General features: G+C 44.2%; 1 protein-coding gene across 3 annotated transcripts; it reads right to left on the reverse strand.

Annotated features, from left to right (window-relative positions):
• Positions 1-584: 584 nt before the first annotated feature.
• On the reverse strand, positions 585-16,749 carry rusc1 (RUN and SH3 domain containing 1). Of its 3 annotated transcripts, XM_038711367.1 has the most exons (13): positions 16,129-16,749; positions 11,318-14,661; positions 8,298-9,143; positions 7,097-7,219; positions 6,934-7,010; positions 6,686-6,703; positions 6,237-6,411; positions 5,792-5,897; positions 5,600-5,646; positions 5,030-5,523; positions 4,709-4,944; positions 4,316-4,483; positions 585-3,183 (listed from the first exon to the last, which is right to left on the reverse strand). In XM_038711367.1, exons 2-13 carry the CDS (start codon positions 14,532-14,534, stop codon positions 3,018-3,020), a joined length of 5,673 nt encoding a protein of 1,890 aa, XP_038567295.1. In that variant the 5' UTR covers positions 14,535-14,661; positions 16,129-16,749; the 3' UTR covers positions 585-3,017. The 3 variants fall into 3 exon arrangements, with proteins under 3 accessions (XP_038567295.1, XP_038567297.1, XP_038567296.1); XM_038711369.1 differs by lacking the exon at positions 8,298-9,143; XM_038711368.1 differs by lacking the exon at positions 6,686-6,703.
• Positions 16,750-16,787: the final 38 nt, after the last annotated feature.

The raw sequence follows: 16,787 nt of genomic DNA on the forward strand, positions 1-16,787 counted from the left end.
GGTATATTAGATATAAAGCCTTCTTCATGCTGTCGGTGTGATGTGTGTGTGGGTGTGTGTTTTGGGAGGTTACTGCAGTGATTTTAATCTGCTTAAGCTAACAGTGCTATCTAGTGGTGTTAGATTGTATATCTCACACCATGTTGTCCTCCATAATGACCCACAATGGAGGACGCTATCAAAGGAACACGGTTACAAGATGGGGGAGGGCTGCAGTTCACTCGGGAGATTTATTCTTCTCTCTGTGCCCTTCGCAACGTCCGAGGGCATCCCGGGATCTTTAGATCTGTGCCAAGAAGTGAGAGAAGTACTCCCCGTGAACTTAAAAGGGACAGAGTGTGTAGTTTGGTATTAATAGTGTTTTACAGAAGGCTCAACTGTGAGTTTTCACTTCCTTTGCAATCTGACACATTTAGGTAGTTTCCTGTCACATTTCAGATACCAACAAATACAATACATGCAATTTATGGTGAACATTTTCTGAGTGAGGTATCCCCTACATTTTTTCCACGATGGCTTATAAACTCTGATTAGTAAGGTGTTTTACATGCATGTAAATGCAAAAACTCATACAGCTGTACAGGTTTGGTTCATACTGATAATTTTATTTGGTGTATTTACAAACAAGCACATGCAGGAGGTGGACAGTGACTGACACTAGAGGGGTACTGAACTATGTGCAATAGTAGGACACGGGGATGTCTACAAGCTACATGACAACAGAGAGAAAAAGAGAGGAGGAGGAGGAAGTACAGAACTCATTGTTACACTTACACACACACACACAAGTGAAAGTGCAGGATGTGCAGACACACAGATGTGCTCACACTCATGTCTGCTTTCACTACCACATACACTGCCATGTGCACGCTCACTCGGGCGCACACACACGCACATTATGAACCCAGATAGATAGAGAGACACTAGATGGGTCAGATAGAGCCATTCCTTTCAGAAACCTCAAGATCAATAATTAGTACATCCAATAAATTAACAGCTTTCAAACAAATGCATTTGGACTATAACCTCACGTTTGAAAAAATATAATAACAAACAAAACAAGAAATTATCGACAATTTAATGTCAACTGATAGTTTACCTTTATCTATACTTCTGTGTGAGCATAAATTACACGTTATGAACACTGGCTTAACTTAATGCTACTGGACAGTTGCCAGAGTGACAGCAATGTCATGCTACATGGCATTGACACAATAACATGAGGAAACTTTGAAGAACTGAGATTTCCCTGATTGATCAATAGCAATGAAACTTTCCTGCTGAATTAAATGGAGGTCAAGTAGCCTTTCCTGACCAGTTAAAATCAGGTTCGTTCATATGAACTTTTAACTATTTACGCTATTGTTTTAGGCTTCAGGCGTCAACTTGAGAACAACAACAACAACAACATATCAAAACCGTGACAAACAAAATGCTTCCGGTTGTACATTTAACCATATGCATAGTCATCAATACAGAATAACTAATAAATATATGACACAAAGCAATGTGTTTCATATGGGCAACATTAAGACTCAACATATCATTTCCACCACTACCACATCATTAATATCAATGATTATGATAAGCAAACATGGCAGGAAGGGTAAGGATAAACACAAAAGCTGAGGTACAAGGTGAAGACCAGCCACCAAACCCACAGACTTTACAGTAGCGTTAACGAATTACACATCTGGGACTTTCTTACTGCATTCAATTTTAAGGTCAGATAGTGTTGAACAAGAGCTGAGCATAGTTTTGTGAGGCGTTTATTCCAACAAATGTTGGCCTCCTTGAGGTCTCTGGACGAGTAGAGAGATGAGCTACAGATTGCTGTTGTCTGATATTATCTTCTATAACTGTGTCTATATCTGATAGATAGATAGTTTCTGGCATTCATTCAAAGCATTCATGGCACATTACAATGCATACAGTGTTTAAGGTATGAAGCTAAATCTGAAGTTCGTATGAATATGATGTCAGAATGGCAATACATAAAGCACGAAGGAGGGAAAATACTGGATTTTGTACTTAAAACAACACATATACCGTTTTTCATTAAACCACTTAATGTGTGTGTAAACTTGTAAAGATAAAGACTGAATCCATTGCTTTTTTATCATCTACTTCCTCAATGTGGCCACAGTATTAAGCTGCTGCTTATGTTTTACTATCTGCTTTCTCTTGTTCATCTATCTATCTATTTATCTATCTTGGTAATATCAATCATCTCAATTTATATACCTATATATATTTTTTATGTATATTTATACAGTCAAATAGAGTAGCAGAAACATGTCAAACACACATGAACCAGGCGATAAAGGTGAGAGGTCAATAGAACACAGATCTACACAGCTACAATTCACTACATTACTACGCAGTATGCAACAGGAGCTACGGCCCAGTACTCTAACATGCTTTCTCCACTCAACAACCTGTGAGCCGCGACTCTCTACAGCTGATGGCTAGAGATATTAACGTGGCTATTACCAGGCTGTTGACTGTCGCCTCCTCAAATAGGCAGCCGCTGATCTGAAAGCACTTGAATCTGCTCGTGGTTGGTAGCACAGAATTTCCCCTGTAACCATTCTCAGATCAGTGGCTGACAAGGAAGGCGGAGATTGAGAAAAGGACATTGAAAGGGATACTTCACTCTGAGATCAAAAGTCTTCCAGTATGAAATGATCAAAATTTGACTTGAGTCATTATTTCACACCATCTGCTGCATTCCTGCTGTTTAAATCCATTAGTTTAATGCTACCAAACTGGGTGGATTGTGATGGAGAAAAAACTGCCATATGTTCATAAAGAGAGAGGGCTGCAGACTGCTTGTGATGCACGTACAGCAGAACAGATGGTGTTATGCACTCAACTCAAACTCTAACCAAGCAAGCGTAAAATATCCCTTTCAGAGTAGTGGAGCCTCACCATAACCTCTCAATACTCGCCTAAAATATATATATATTTTATTTTGTTTTTTTTAATGATTGAGTGCAGCTGTTATGGTGCCGAAGTCACATGATGAGGGAGGTGTAGCCAATAGGTACGAGCCCCTCATTGTCTCCCTGACGACAGCGGATCCAGTCTTGATCGACTCCTCCTAACACCACGAGTTCCTCCCCTTTGCAGAAGCTGAGCTCCGAACCTACTCCAGTGTGGTCACACAGCGTTCGTACTGACCTGAGGACAGACAGCAGACATTCTCAGCCAAAATGGTCTACATACACACCAACCACAAACAGTGACATCATTTCCAACATAGCCGAACCTTGGATGAGTCAGAAAGCAGGATCGCTCAGTCAGACTGTCAGTAATGACAAAACAGGCGCAATCCTGGTGTCTCCTACACCCACTGGTGCTCTTGGAGGGGGGATGGAAGTCATTTTAAAAAAGGAAAAAACACGCCAAAACTAGATACCCTGAGGCAAGTGTACAGAGTGCGCGTTAGCTTATATTTATTGAAGTATTTTTTTTATTTTACCATCCACCTGCAATTTGATTTTTTTATGCCACACCCTAGCCATGGATAAAGGCGCATTTCTTTTCTTTTTTTATTATAGTCCTTTAAAGTTTGAGATTTTGAAACTATAATATTGCTTTCTCATCAGCCCATCAATGTTGTCGAAAAGCTAGAACATAAAGGCCCAAAATGTGACATTACTCTAAATTTTTTATTAAATTAGAGTGAAAATGAGTTGTGTCTAAAGAGAAACTTAGGGTATGATTTCCCAGTTCTACGATTTGAACCCCTTATGGAGATATTAGAGGCGCAGTGGGAACAAGATCTGGGTGCTCCACTTTTGAATGAGACTTGGAAAGCAATCCTTGAACAAGTACACAACTCTTCCCCCTGTAGTACACATGGACTCATGTAATTTAAGAGTTTTCTCCTTGTCCACCAAATTAAATTGGGTCTCAGAGCACAGAGGAATTTTGTACTATTGTGTACATTTTTTGTATAACACCTCCTTTTGACCTTAGATTATAGCGCCAACATATGGTTCTGTCAAAATTGGGAGACTTTTGTCTGAGAATTCCAGTTTGATTCAATTAAGTTTGTAATATTTTGAATAATAATAGACTCTTCTGGAAAATTTTTGCTATTTTTTAAAGCTTGTAAAAATGGCGAAAATGTACCATCCTTCCAAGTTGAATGAAAACTGAATAAGCGGTCTGAGATATCAACTGTGAGATAACAAAAGGCAGATTTATCCATGACCCCCTCTATGGCTGCATCTCAGCCAACACAAATGCAAAAAAACAACAAAATAAATCCACCCTCCATAAACATCACCATCACTTTGTGTTGTACCTGAGTGGTCTGGGTTTGTCTTTCATCTCCAGTGCATCTACTTCTTTTTCTGACTCTGGCTTACTTTCTCCGTGGTGCTCCGGGGCCCTCCTTATTATCGGGGTGGAGCTGCTGCTCACTATTCGGGTTAGTGCAGTGACACCAGGGGCCAGCCACTGAGAGGGACGCCTGCAGAGACAGACAGAAACAGGACGAGAGGAATTGAAAAACAGAAAGCGAATGTGGGACAGATGGCCAGAGAAGAATCACAGAAAGTTTCCAGTCGTGCAGAAAATATCCATGGAGATTTTGGAGTTTCTGACAGTCACAACAAGGTTTGAATTCACAAATGCATTACTTTCTCTCTAGCTAAAGATGTAAAAGTCAGTATATGTGATGCATTCATTGGCTAACCTGGTTGGTGGTGTGTGACCTGGTGGGCTATTGGGGCTTTTAGAGGCTCCAAAGAGCCGCCCCAGACCCCAGGGAACCTGAGCACCACTGCTGACCGGCGCAAAGTCACTCGCTGCCTGGGCCTGGAGATGTGGCAGATCTGTCTTCATCTCCTCCTTTTTCAGGTTCAGCTCAGCGAGGTTCTGGCTCAGTCTGCCTCCCCAGCGCATCACAGCCCCCCATCCCTGCTGGATCACCTATGATTAAAAAGAATTTCAGCCCTGCAGGATGACACAAACATATTTGACTACAAACACTGAACAGACACACAAGGTAAAGTACCTGTCCTGCCTGCTGAGCAAGGCTGTCCTCCTCAACATTAGGAAGAGGCAAGTCTTCAATTTCCTTCTCCTGCACCCACAGCAGCTGAGGGCTTGTCTGCCCTAGAGCGACTGAAGCCTTTATGGGTGCAGCACTGCTATGTGTTGACTGCCCTGATCCTCCGTTCTTTGGATTAGCTAATGGTGACGATTTCTCTTTGGCTGCCTGATGTTCTGGGCTTCCAAAGTTTACTTCTGACAGGCTTCTGCAGCCTGTGGGTTTGGTTGTGGACCCCTCTGTTGAGAGCTGGAATCCAGCATCCTGACAAGGTGGACTGGGGATCTCTGGACTGTGACTATCTGGCTCTAAATGGTGGTGTTGGAAGAGCAGGTCGAGGTTGAAGGTCAGCAGGCTGAGAGGCTGCAAAACGAGGAGCAGCTCCTCGAACAGAGACTGGCAGGTGGTCAGTGACAGACGCATAAAGGAGGTGGGACGGTAATACGTCTCCAGGACATCTGGGAGGAAGTGAGATTGCTGTTACGTACATGCTCGCCCACAAGAATGGGATGAGATGAAGTGAAGGAAACTTACCACTGCAGGACTGAAGGTGAGACAGCCAGAAATCAAGAAGTTTGGTACTAGAAAAAAATAGAGATAAGAGAAAACTGAGGACACAAAGAGGAGATGTGCAGGCAAATAAATAAAAAATCTAATTATATTTTCAAACAACTGATGACAGAGCACTTTTCATGCTACCAGAGAGGGTTAGGAGCCAGTACTTACTTCAGCAGGCCAAGGAGGAATGCATTGAACCTGTGTTTGCTCTGTCTCAGCTGGGGCAGCTCTCCAACTCGAACTTGTAGGTTAAACAAGGCCTGTGTTTTTGGACCTTGAAAAATGGGTTGAGAGGAAGAGGAAAAAATATATACAAAGGGAGGGGGAGAGAGAGAGAGAGAGACAGAGACAAAGAGAGAGAAAAGAATCAACAGAGGAGAGCCTTGCTGTGAAACTTGGCACTCACAGGCCAATCAATATCTGCATCCTGTTTTTCGCTTTATTCAGCATTTTAGACACTAAAATCAACCAGTATTGACTGATGTGTGGGAAAATGAGAGACAGAAAAAGTCCAGGGTTTATCATTATCATCCAGGGGGGTGGAAAAAACCTAATATTAAATCTATATTCATGTCTATAAATGCAAATTTTCCTATAATCCTTGGCGCGCTACCTGGTCTGGTTGAAGTCTGGACCAGACCCCAGGCGGAGTTTGGCCTCCTTCCTGCAATCAGGTCACTCTGGTGGGGTTTCAAGCCATCGGTCAGCAAGCTGTGCAGGGCAGGGCAGAGGCACTGCAGCACCAGCCGGCCCAGAGATGGATTTATAGTGCTGTCTCCTGATAAGGCCTGAGAGGAGAGGAGCAGAGAGGAGAGGAAAATGGGATAGAGTGAGGAAGAAGATGTGCAGTGATGAGGGCAACAGGGGAATAGATCAGAGAGGATGACTCAAGAGAGGGAGGGAAGGAAAATGGGACACATAAATGGGGGTTTGAGAGAAATGGGGCGATGAGGGACGATATGATGTGAGAGGTGGCTGTTTTGGGGGATTGGGGTGGTGGAGTTAGTTTACAAAGAAATTCTTAAGACTACGAGGTTGGGTTATCTAAAGATATTCTAGTACCTTGTTAACTGAGAGAGACTGAGGAGAGACGGAACAAAATATGTAGAGTCAGAACAAGAGGGAAGGGAGGGAAAGCATTTTCAAAGATATACAGTAATACAATTACATTTTGTTTCTCGATAAAGAGATTTGCTATTGAGTGAGACAGAACACAACATAGTAAAACAAACAAAAACAGGACATATTTTATTTGTCTTATTTCTGTTCTACAAAAACCCACTCGTGATGTAAATTCAGCAGTGACTGACCTTTTGAACTACAGTCCGAGAAGAGCTGAACTGGGCCAAGATGGCTTCCACTGCCACACTGACAGCACTGACCAGAGCTGGAGGGAAGAAAAATGGTCTACAGTTAAACTGTAGGAGCTACAGACATCAGGGACAAGGCTACGCACACAGGTGAGAAGCACACCTTTTTTTTCCTGCAGGCAGAAAGAGGACAGGCCCAGACCTCTCATTGGATGCTTCACATCTTCGCCCATCCAGGATGTCTCTGTCCTCTGTACTGAGCCCGCAAACGACACACTACGAACAGCTGACAGTGACAGTAAAGGAGCAATTACTTACTGTGCAAGTATATATATAAAAAAAAAAAGAGTAAAATAACATAAGTAAAATGAATCACCACAAACTGGCCTTAACTAAAATATTAGTGTTATTAGCAGGAGCAATTAGGCAATGAGAAGCATAGGAGTAGGCAGATAGAAGCAGATGGTACTAGCGACAACAGACAGTGGGTGACGACGTCCTGTAAATATTGGTTTTCTGTGGTGGGCTTTCAACATCTGGATCTGTGAAGACAACTTCCTGTATGCATCAGGGATAAACCGGATCATCCCATGCACTGATCTTGACTCACACTGGAGCACACAAATTCCATTGGTGTTTATGAAACTCATACAAACACTCATACATACTTACTATAAGTCAGGTCAGATACAGTTACAGACATGTGCAAACGACAGGTATTGTGTAGGGTGTGATGTTTATATAAATTGATTTATATAAACTAGTTATATAAATACAAACATTCTTCTAATGAACAGGATGCAGTGGACCTTAATTACTTTGAAACTGCCCTAAATGTACAAACACACAGATAAAAGAGGTTAACTTAAATACAAATTCTTTATGTTACAAAATCAACAGCACAGTACTTGGGTTGTGCTTGGCATGAAATGCATATGTCCATTTCAACACACCATGCAAAAACAAAAACTAAACAAAAACAACAGGGAGACAGACCGGACCAGGCCGACACAAAGACAGACAGATAGAGGCAGACTAAGAGAAAGAGAGTGATGAGAGTGACTCTGGACACCCTCTGACAGGAACAGCTGTTACCCTTCTGCAGGCCCTTTGCAGATTTGAAAAGACAGCGTAGATAAGATGTATCAGATGACCTGCAGGAAGCTGCCTTCTGATAAACAGCTACGGTTACCCAGTTCTTTCAAATCTGCAAATCCCTCAGGTTGAAAAAGTGACAAAAGTGTGAGGGCCACCATATCCAGAGCACAGAATAAAGACAGAAACAGACAGACATGCGTGCAAGCAAAATGTCAGACGAAGAGAGAGTGTAAGATGTAGGGAGAGAGAAGAGAGAGAAATCTTACTCGCCACGCGTGACTGCGGAGGAGCCTGGTAGAGTTTTGGGGGTAGGGGGGGTGCCCTGGGCGGTATAGGAGGGTAGAGGTTTGGATAGTAGAGGGGAGCAGCGAGGGCAGGCAAGGTGTGAGAGCGGGGAAAAAGCGGGGAACTGAGGCAGGAGCCTGCTGCGCCTGGAGGGGGCGCACCTGAGCGCTGGGGAGGGGAGAGGGCTCCGATAGGGGAAAGGCGAGGGGGCGCACCCCTGTGCAGAGGGCAGTTTTTAGGGTGGTACAGGTAATATGTGGGGAGAGGAGGAAGCTCTTTAGATGTCCTGGCCTTGTTGCTGTTGGGGTCTGTGTGTGAGTGTTTTCCAGAGTACAGCGAATCCATACCATTGACACTGTTTGATAATGTCATCATGACATCAATGTTCTTATATGGGGTGGTGCAGCCTTGAGCCTCTGTGGTGCCACTAACAGGTTTGTCTGAATTGGTGTGTGTGTCACTCTGCTTCTCTGAGGCACTACAGTACAGAGAGTCAAAATTAGAGATAGAGTCAGACTCAAAGTCCCTGTGTGTGTTAAAGATATTCCCATAATCAGGAGAGTCTACATCACAATCAGCCTGGGATTCATAGTTAAACCCAGAGCTCAAATCCGTACTGGAATCATCTCTGTGTATAGCAGCTGAGCTGGCAGCAGGGGCCCACTGTGTGCTGCAATATTTGTCTGTGGACTCCCTGCCTACGTGGCTAAGGGGTCTAGGATCTGCAAAGGGCTGGGAGTTACAGTAGCCTGGGCAATAGGAAGGGAAGGCAGTGTGGAGGAAGTAGGGTTGGGAGGACTGGGCGAGAGACAGTGGGGGGGAGGAAACTGCTTATTGTAATGGGTAAAAAGGCCAAATATTTTAAGGTGCAGGTGTCAGGAAGGAGAGGGCAGGCGCACAAGCAATATGTGATATGTGGGAGCAAAGCGGAGCCATGGACAAACAATGAAAACAACAGAATGGGATGGATAGGTGAGAAAAATGAGGAAGATTAAAGTAAAAAAAAATGTGGCAAAGAAATGGGAAGGAGAGAGAGATGCAGAAAATGTTAGTGTCTGTTGAGAGAAAAATGCACATTCATGAGTGTATTCCAGCAGAAAATCGTCATCATGTAACATCATGCAGTAATGCAGTATTTAAACAGTTGATTGACAGTTACAAACCGACAGTGCATGAGAGTCAATGGAGTTGATTTATGAAGAGCTATAACCACAGTCTTTCATTTAAGAGGGTTTGACACAACAGGAAATGATATTGTGGCCATAAAGGAATAACTGTTAAGCAGTCTCAAAGCTGCACAGTAGAAATACTTAATCTGTCAATCAGCCACTCATTCAATGACACCATAATTAAAAAGCTATCATGAATCACACCGATGTATCATCTTAGGATCCAAGTTTTCTGCATGACATCTGGTTTCACTTTCATTCTATACTTGAATTCAGAGTTATGAATATTAAACACACTGGGTGCCAGTCTTTACGGTTTTGTACTTTACTGCAGTGCGTGCCATCATCACCTCTGGATCACCTTCTCTCTCCCTCTCTTTCTCTTCTCTGCCTTTGTTTTCTACCTCTCTCCAGCTCCGTCCCCATCACCCCTCCCGTCTCCACCAGTACAGCATACAGTGTAATGCTGAGTCAGTCAACAGATAGCAGAGTTGAGCGTTAATGCTCAATCACCATGTCAGTGTCTCTGAACATTCAGAGACTGTGGCAACACAATTTTCAGTACATTCAATTACCTGTGACAGACTGCTTGGCTATGGGCTACAAAATGAGCTAGAAAGCAACCATACCTTGGTTAGACTTGAGCTGTCTTTGAACTGTAACATACTCATGATACTTCCTATTTTGACTAACACTAGCTCTCAGCAATTGGTCCATGTACTAAGATCCACCCCTTGGGCTCTTAAAGGTGTACACACATATTTGTGGCTTATACCCTCCCAGCTTGTTGCAGTGATTTGGGGGAAACTTCTGCAGCAGTAATTAAATTCACTTTTCTGATGAGAAAGCAAAGGTAAATTAACTATACATCAATCAGAGAACTAGTTTTACTAATAAAATTAGTAGCAAATTGGCGCTGGGTGATTTAAATTAAACATACACCCTACTGTCTCTCGACTTTGACAATGTAATTCTTAGTGCATATAGTGTACTGCAGCACTGTATTAGATAAGTAACTTGATCTTAGCTATCTGTGCCACTCTAGGGAACAATGGTAGGGTGGGGTGGTAGACGGACAGGATAGACAACAAGAGAAAATCATCCCAACTTGATGGGATGTAAAACCAGTAAAGAGGCAGAGAAAGAGCGACAGGAAATTATTTTAGGATACAAAGACAGAAAAAAAGAGAAAGTAGAAGAGTCCAGCTGAGAATGAATGGTAAAAAGAAGTAAGAGGAAGGTAGTGGGCACTCCATTATCCCACCTCCCCTTGGTCTGAAGAGTGGATGAATAATTGAATAAGGCAATGATGACATCACACTCTGATAACCAGCGCAGGAAAAACTGTCTGGAAAGTTTCCAACCTCCTCTTTCTCCTCAAATTACCTTCACTCCCTTCACTGGCTTTATCCCTCTGTCTCTCACTGTTCCTCATGTTCTGTCTCCAGCTTCTACTGTCTTGTTCACTTCCCCTCTCACCATGAAATCACTGTCTGTTTATCCCCCGACCTCATTTATCCATCATGTCATCCCTTTCTGTGACTCTTCGCTCTCATCCCATATATCATTTCCATAAGTGAGTCAACATTTTTACCAACATTTTTGTTTTCTGTTTCTTTATATTGTACTGGGATGCTATTTGTGCATCACTGAGAAAGTGACCAAGCGGACTGTCAGTCTGTCTTTCCCATATATGCTTCTCTACATCATCTGACCATGCCAGATTTGTTGTGTCGTCCAAATTACCCTGAGTTACTTTGATGTGTTTATTTTCTTCCATACACACACATAAATGCATTATCATTAGCATCACCATGGACATTCATACTCACCCGTAGTTCTTGATTCAAAAGTCCTTTCTCCATCAGCTCGTCCTCTCACCTCCACCTCTTTCTCCTCTTGTTTTTCTTCTTGTTTTTCTTGTTCTTGTTCTTCTTTGCCTTCCTTCTCCTCCCTCTTAACTTCATCACACTCCCACTCTCTGCCCATGGTCCACAGGCTGCTGTCACTCACTGAGCAGCCAATCTTCTGTGATGGGCACAGCTCCGGTTGTCCACCCTCCTTGTCCGCTCTCTGGAGCATTTCCTTCAGGGCAGCCATTGAAGTGAGGGCTGGTGGCGGCTGCATGAAGAAGGCCTGAGCCTGAGAGGTGTACTCCCATTGGTTTCCATCGCTGCCCACCGTCTCTCTTCTCCACCTCAGGTTGTACAGTATATCTGGATCTGGAGTAATAACTGTTGGGTCAGGATCTGGGTCAGTGATCACCTTTGTTTGGGGGGAGGCGTTCTTGCTGCGGAAACGCATCTCTTTAAAACTTGTGACCTTTGGAGCTGACCCTGGAGCTGACCCTGGAGAACTGAGCTTCTTTTGAGCTTCCATATGAGATTTTCTCATTTCCAGGGGTGGGGCTTCACCATCAGGTGTAAATGCTATGAGCCAATCAAATCGCTCAGGTTGTGTAGAGTTGGCAGGGAGAGTGCTGACTTTAATAGATGGCAAAGATGGAGGGATTGGGGGTAAAGGACGAGGTGGAGGAGGAGGTGGAGGTGAATCTGGTAAATCAGCGGGGTACTGGAAAGACTCATATTCTTTGCTTTTAGCTTCATGTGTATTGCTAAGACCAGTGCTGTAGTAAAGGTCAGAGGTTAGACCGCTGTTCCTCTTCCTTCGCCTTGCCATCTCAGTGAATGTGGTGGTTCTTTGTGTGTCTTTGCCTTCAGCTATATCTACTCTTCGATCTGCATCCAACTTGCTTCTGCTGCTCCATCCATCTTTAGTCACCAGCCCAGTGTCACATTCCTTCTCCTCCTCTCTCTCTTTCAGTCTGAACTCATATGGCTCCACAGACCTGGACGAGACAACATTATCCCCCTCGTCCTCTAACCCTCCAACACAAACACCAAGCTCTGGGCTGAGTTTGAGGAGCTCAGCTTGGGTCAATCCAGCGAGCATCAGTAGCTTCCGAATCTCTACATCCAGAGCATGGAAGGATGGGGGAGGAGGTAGGGCAGGTGGGGGTGGTATGGCAGGAGGAGATGAGGAGGATACTGATATAACTGGTGGAGGAGGTAGAGGTGGGGGACGTGTGGTAGGAGGAGGAAGGGAAAGGGGGGTTTTATCCTGTTCGGCTTGAAGAGCAGCGAGTCGCTGTGCCTCCTTTCTGGCAAGGTGACGCCTCCGAGGTGGAGGAATGGGAGGAGTCGGGGTGGGGTTAGATGGCGGTGGAGAAGTAGTGGTATAGAGGGTGAGGTAAGGGACCGGTTTAGAGGTGGGGAGAGGAGGAATGGACGGTGGAGATGGAGGCAGTGGTTTCTCACACCTAAAAGTGGTGAATGTGGGGGATGAGGAGTTAGGGGAGAAAGTAGACAATGTAGGAGAGGTGGAGACAGCCATGGAGGTAGTCTCTCTGCTGATATTGATGTAGGTGTGGAGGTCAGAGCTTACGCTGGCATGACGCGCGGGAGGTTTGGGGGGTCTAGGTGGCGGCTCGACAGGAGAAGGGGTGAGGGAATCAGGAACCAGAGGTTCGTCACAGTCTGATGGAGCAGTGAGGTCAACGCCTGCATCTGAAAACTCCTGAGAGTCTCCCATTGTTCCTGCTCTGCTTTTATACAACTTCCAGGGAATGTCGATGTTGCCCATTTCATCCATGACATCTGAGAGATCCTGCTCTTCCAGATCTCCAAGATCAAATCCCTTCTCGTGGAGTCTGGCAATGTACGCCAGTTTTACTTCCCTGTTCACCTTCTCTAAGCGATCCAGGTGGTCTAGCCGATCCCTCAGAACATCCCAGTGCTGTTCCCCCTCCAGATCCCAACGAGCCACTTGGATCACCTGGCTGAAGCGCTCCATTTTCCCAAACTCCCCTACTGATTCTAGAAAGTCAAGTAAGCCTAGTTTAGTGACTTCAGAATCACCTTTGACTCCCAAGTAGTCAGGAGAAGGGGAGTCAAGGGCAGAAGGGTAGCCCTCATCTGGGGAACAGGGGGAAATTGGGGAATGTGATGTTAAAGAGAAGGGATTCCGGCTAAGGGATGGGGGTAAACGCGCAGGAGCCTGGCATTCAGGGGCTTGTGGAACACAGTTGTCTTTGGGGGACAGAGGGACGGATAGATTATCTTGGTCGTGGGAAGAGCAGATGGAGGCAGACTGATCTGCACAGTCAGGCTCCAGATCAGAGCAGGAGCTGATGGAAGTGGAGGATGAGGAGGTAGAGGAGGAGAGCGAGAGCTCCAGGAGGGAGGGGGGACAGTCACAGCACGAGGGGACCAGGGTGTCATCATCTTCATCGTCGTCATCATTGTCAGCCTCCTCTTCATCATCATCAATATCAATATCCCCACTGCTCTCTTCCTCGTCGTCTTCTTCCTCTACTTTCACATTTTTCTTGTTGTCCAGATCCGCGCTTTCATCTGCTTTCTTGTCCTCATTTTCCAGACTAGCGGCAGGGCAGGCAGAGGGCTTCAGCTTGGCCTGTGCTGGCGAGGGAGGCTCAGGCTTCTCTTTGGCCCCTGTCCCATCCTGCCTCTGGGGCAACGGGGCCGGAGGAGGCGGTAGCTTCAGTTGCTGCCTGAGAGAGATGGTGTTGTTGTTGTTGTGGTTATGGTTAAACATACTGTTGTTGTCTTGTGGGGAGCGGCCGTCGCAGCACAAACATGGGAGGCTTGGCTCATTGCAATTCGGGTCAAGAGGGAGAACAGAGGGAAGCAGAGGAGGAGTGGCTGCTGGTGCAATTTGGGTTGCCGCCGTTGCACGGGCATTCTTGAGTTTGGGCTTAGCTGATTTGGGAATGGTGGAATTCTGTTTTTGTGAGCCAAACCTGGACTGGCTTATTGGTACGCGAGGCTGCACTCCCACCCTTGTTCTGGTGGGTGCAGTGGGGCCTTTGGTAGCCCGGCGTGGGGAGGACGTGCTGATCGTGTTCATGTTTTTATCCTCCCTCTGAAAACCAGGGCCATGAGACTTTGGTCCAGCTAAGGTAGTGGTCCGTCTGCTGACGTCAAAGCGCCGTGGCTTTGAAGGCTGAGAGGAGCAGCTAGAGGACTGCATTGTGGGAATGAGACTTCTTCGGATACTCTGATATTTCTGTTGCTATAGGAACAAGTATTGTAAAGGCTGGAGAGATCCAAACTATGACGCGCTGTGACGGTCACATCTTGGCTTGAATCCCAAGATCCTGTAACATCAAAGAAGACACAGTAAATAACAACTACGAGCTAATTCAGCTATTTAAAGACAGTGTTCTTGCTCCAAACATGTTCTCACATTAGGCTAAGTCTTACTAAGTTAAACCCATCACCTGGACCGTTCATTAAAAATTCTATTTGGGTTTTAAAACTTTTAGGTTTTCCTGTCCTGGGAGGACACAGCAGTGACATCAACACGCAGTGACATCAACACATGACTTTGTTTTCAAAGTCATTTATGAAATCTTTGGGTTTTGGACTGTTGGTCGGACAAAACAAGACATCTGAAAACATTACCTTAGAGTCATCACCGTGGAAAACTGTGATGGTCATTTATAACTTTTTTTTGACATTGACAAAATGCTTAATTTCTTAATCAAGAAAAGCATTGACAGATGATAATGAAACAAATGCTAGTTGTAGCCCTAATGTTACAATTTTTTGAGCAATCCAGTTTTTTTAAACATTGAGATGCCATGTAATTTGGACTTGAAATAAAAATGTACATAACATTAGTGCCACTCAATTGGTATGTAGGTTTTCTGCAGGGTCCATGTCTAGGCTACCTTGTTCCATCTGTTGTATTATTTCCTTGGTTATCTAGACATCTAATCAAATTCAAACACCCACCCACACTAATTGTCAGCTAATTTATAGCTCAATATCTGTCACTCATTATCTTCATCATTTATGTTACTAAGCAGTGATATTCATGAGTTTACAGTAGTAGAGCTGTGTCCATCTGTGCCAGTCCATCCTTACACAAGGCAGTAAGATCTAGATCAGAAGAATGCCATTTAAAAAAACACGGTACATAAAGCAATGACTGAACATAAAGCACATTCAACTGGAGCATGAAATAATCAGGCAGCAGCACTGAACAACACTGAATCTGCCTTTTTAAAGCCCACCTACCGAAGGCTATTGCTCATATATTCCTCCACAGTGCCCTTCACATAACTGAAGAATATTCAGCACTCAAGTGCTTGCTTACACTGGGCCTTTTGTCACAATGACCATTAAAGCCAAAAAAGCCTTGAAATAAAACAAAAACAGCACATCAGCATACGTAATTTAACCCGTCCTGTGCACAGTTTTTACCCCTGCATTTATTGATCCCACAGAGCTGATGTAGACAGGGAGGATGGGAGGAGAAGGGGGAGGAGGGGGTACCTCCAACCGCATCGCCCTGATATAGGCTACAGGCCCATCCGCCCCTATTATAACTCAAACATTACACATATTAGATACCAATGAAAACGAATTATAGTAATACATTTTCTCTTAAATTTATTCAAAAGTATTCCGCTGTTAAAAGCGTTATTGCATGTTTCATGACCTACGCAGGCTCCGTGCTGGAATAGGATCGGGTGTTTTGACTAGACTATGCAGATTCATTTCAAATAAAAAAAATAGCCTACAGCAGGACAGAAAATAAAAAATAGGACTCGACTCACAATCAGATTCAGGTGAAGATGGATGAAGGTCTCCATCTCATCGGGCTCTCTCACATCCCAGTCCGTGTGAATATGAGTCTGTCTCCGACGTTAACAGCCTCAGCATCGGTCTTCTCGCGAGCATTCAAGAAACCATCGCCCGACCCTCCACCATCAACCCCAACCAAACCACACCCCTTGCTTGCCATATCATCACATCCAATTCATCTTGAGTCATTTTCAGCTTCACCTCCTTCAAATAATTACTTTGGAGCCCTGCGTTATAAGAGGAGTGAGAGAGGAGTAATTTCCTTTAATTTTTCTTTATCTGCAATTGATTAATGCGATTATTAGTCTGTCTTAAAGGAAGTTGGTTAATATGCAAGCCTCACACATAGCCAACTATTGCTACTACTTATTGATTAATCTGTGGACTAGATAGATGATCAATCGATTGTTCAGTAAATAATATATTAGAAAATAATTAAAAAGGCCCATCATAACTTCCCAGAGGTAAAGATGATAAAGTCTTCAAAGTGCTTGCAATTTACCATCATACATGACAAGCAAAAGTATTAAATCCTCACATTTGAAACGCTGAAAATTTGAGCACTGTTGCTTGATAAATTACTGAAGTGATTCACTGTCCTAATAGTTCATTTTGTTGTCTATTTTAACCT

This window comes from Micropterus salmoides, unplaced genomic scaffold (genome assembly GCF_014851395.1).
Source record: "Micropterus salmoides isolate LMB-PRFRI ecotype aquatic unplaced genomic scaffold, ASM1485139v1 Ms_hic_scaffold_11, whole genome shotgun sequence".
In the NCBI taxonomy this organism is placed as follows: Eukaryota; Metazoa; Chordata; class Actinopteri; order Centrarchiformes; family Centrarchidae; genus Micropterus; species Micropterus salmoides.

Excerpts from the sequence above, each read along its gene's own strand:
- rusc1 (XM_038711367.1), bottom strand. The coding sequence starts at position 14,534 with ATGCAGTCCTCTAGCTGCTCCTCTCAGCCTTCAAAGCCACGGCGCTTT. Across the intron at positions 5,647-5,791 it reads TTCCTCCTTGGCCTGCTGAA|TACCAAACTTCTTGATTTCT; the intron begins GTAAGTACTGGC and ends ATTTTTTTCTAG. Across the intron at positions 5,524-5,599 it reads TCACCTTCAGTCCTGCAGTG|ATGTCCTGGAGACGTATTAC; the intron begins GTAAGTTTCCTT and ends ACTTCCTCCCAG.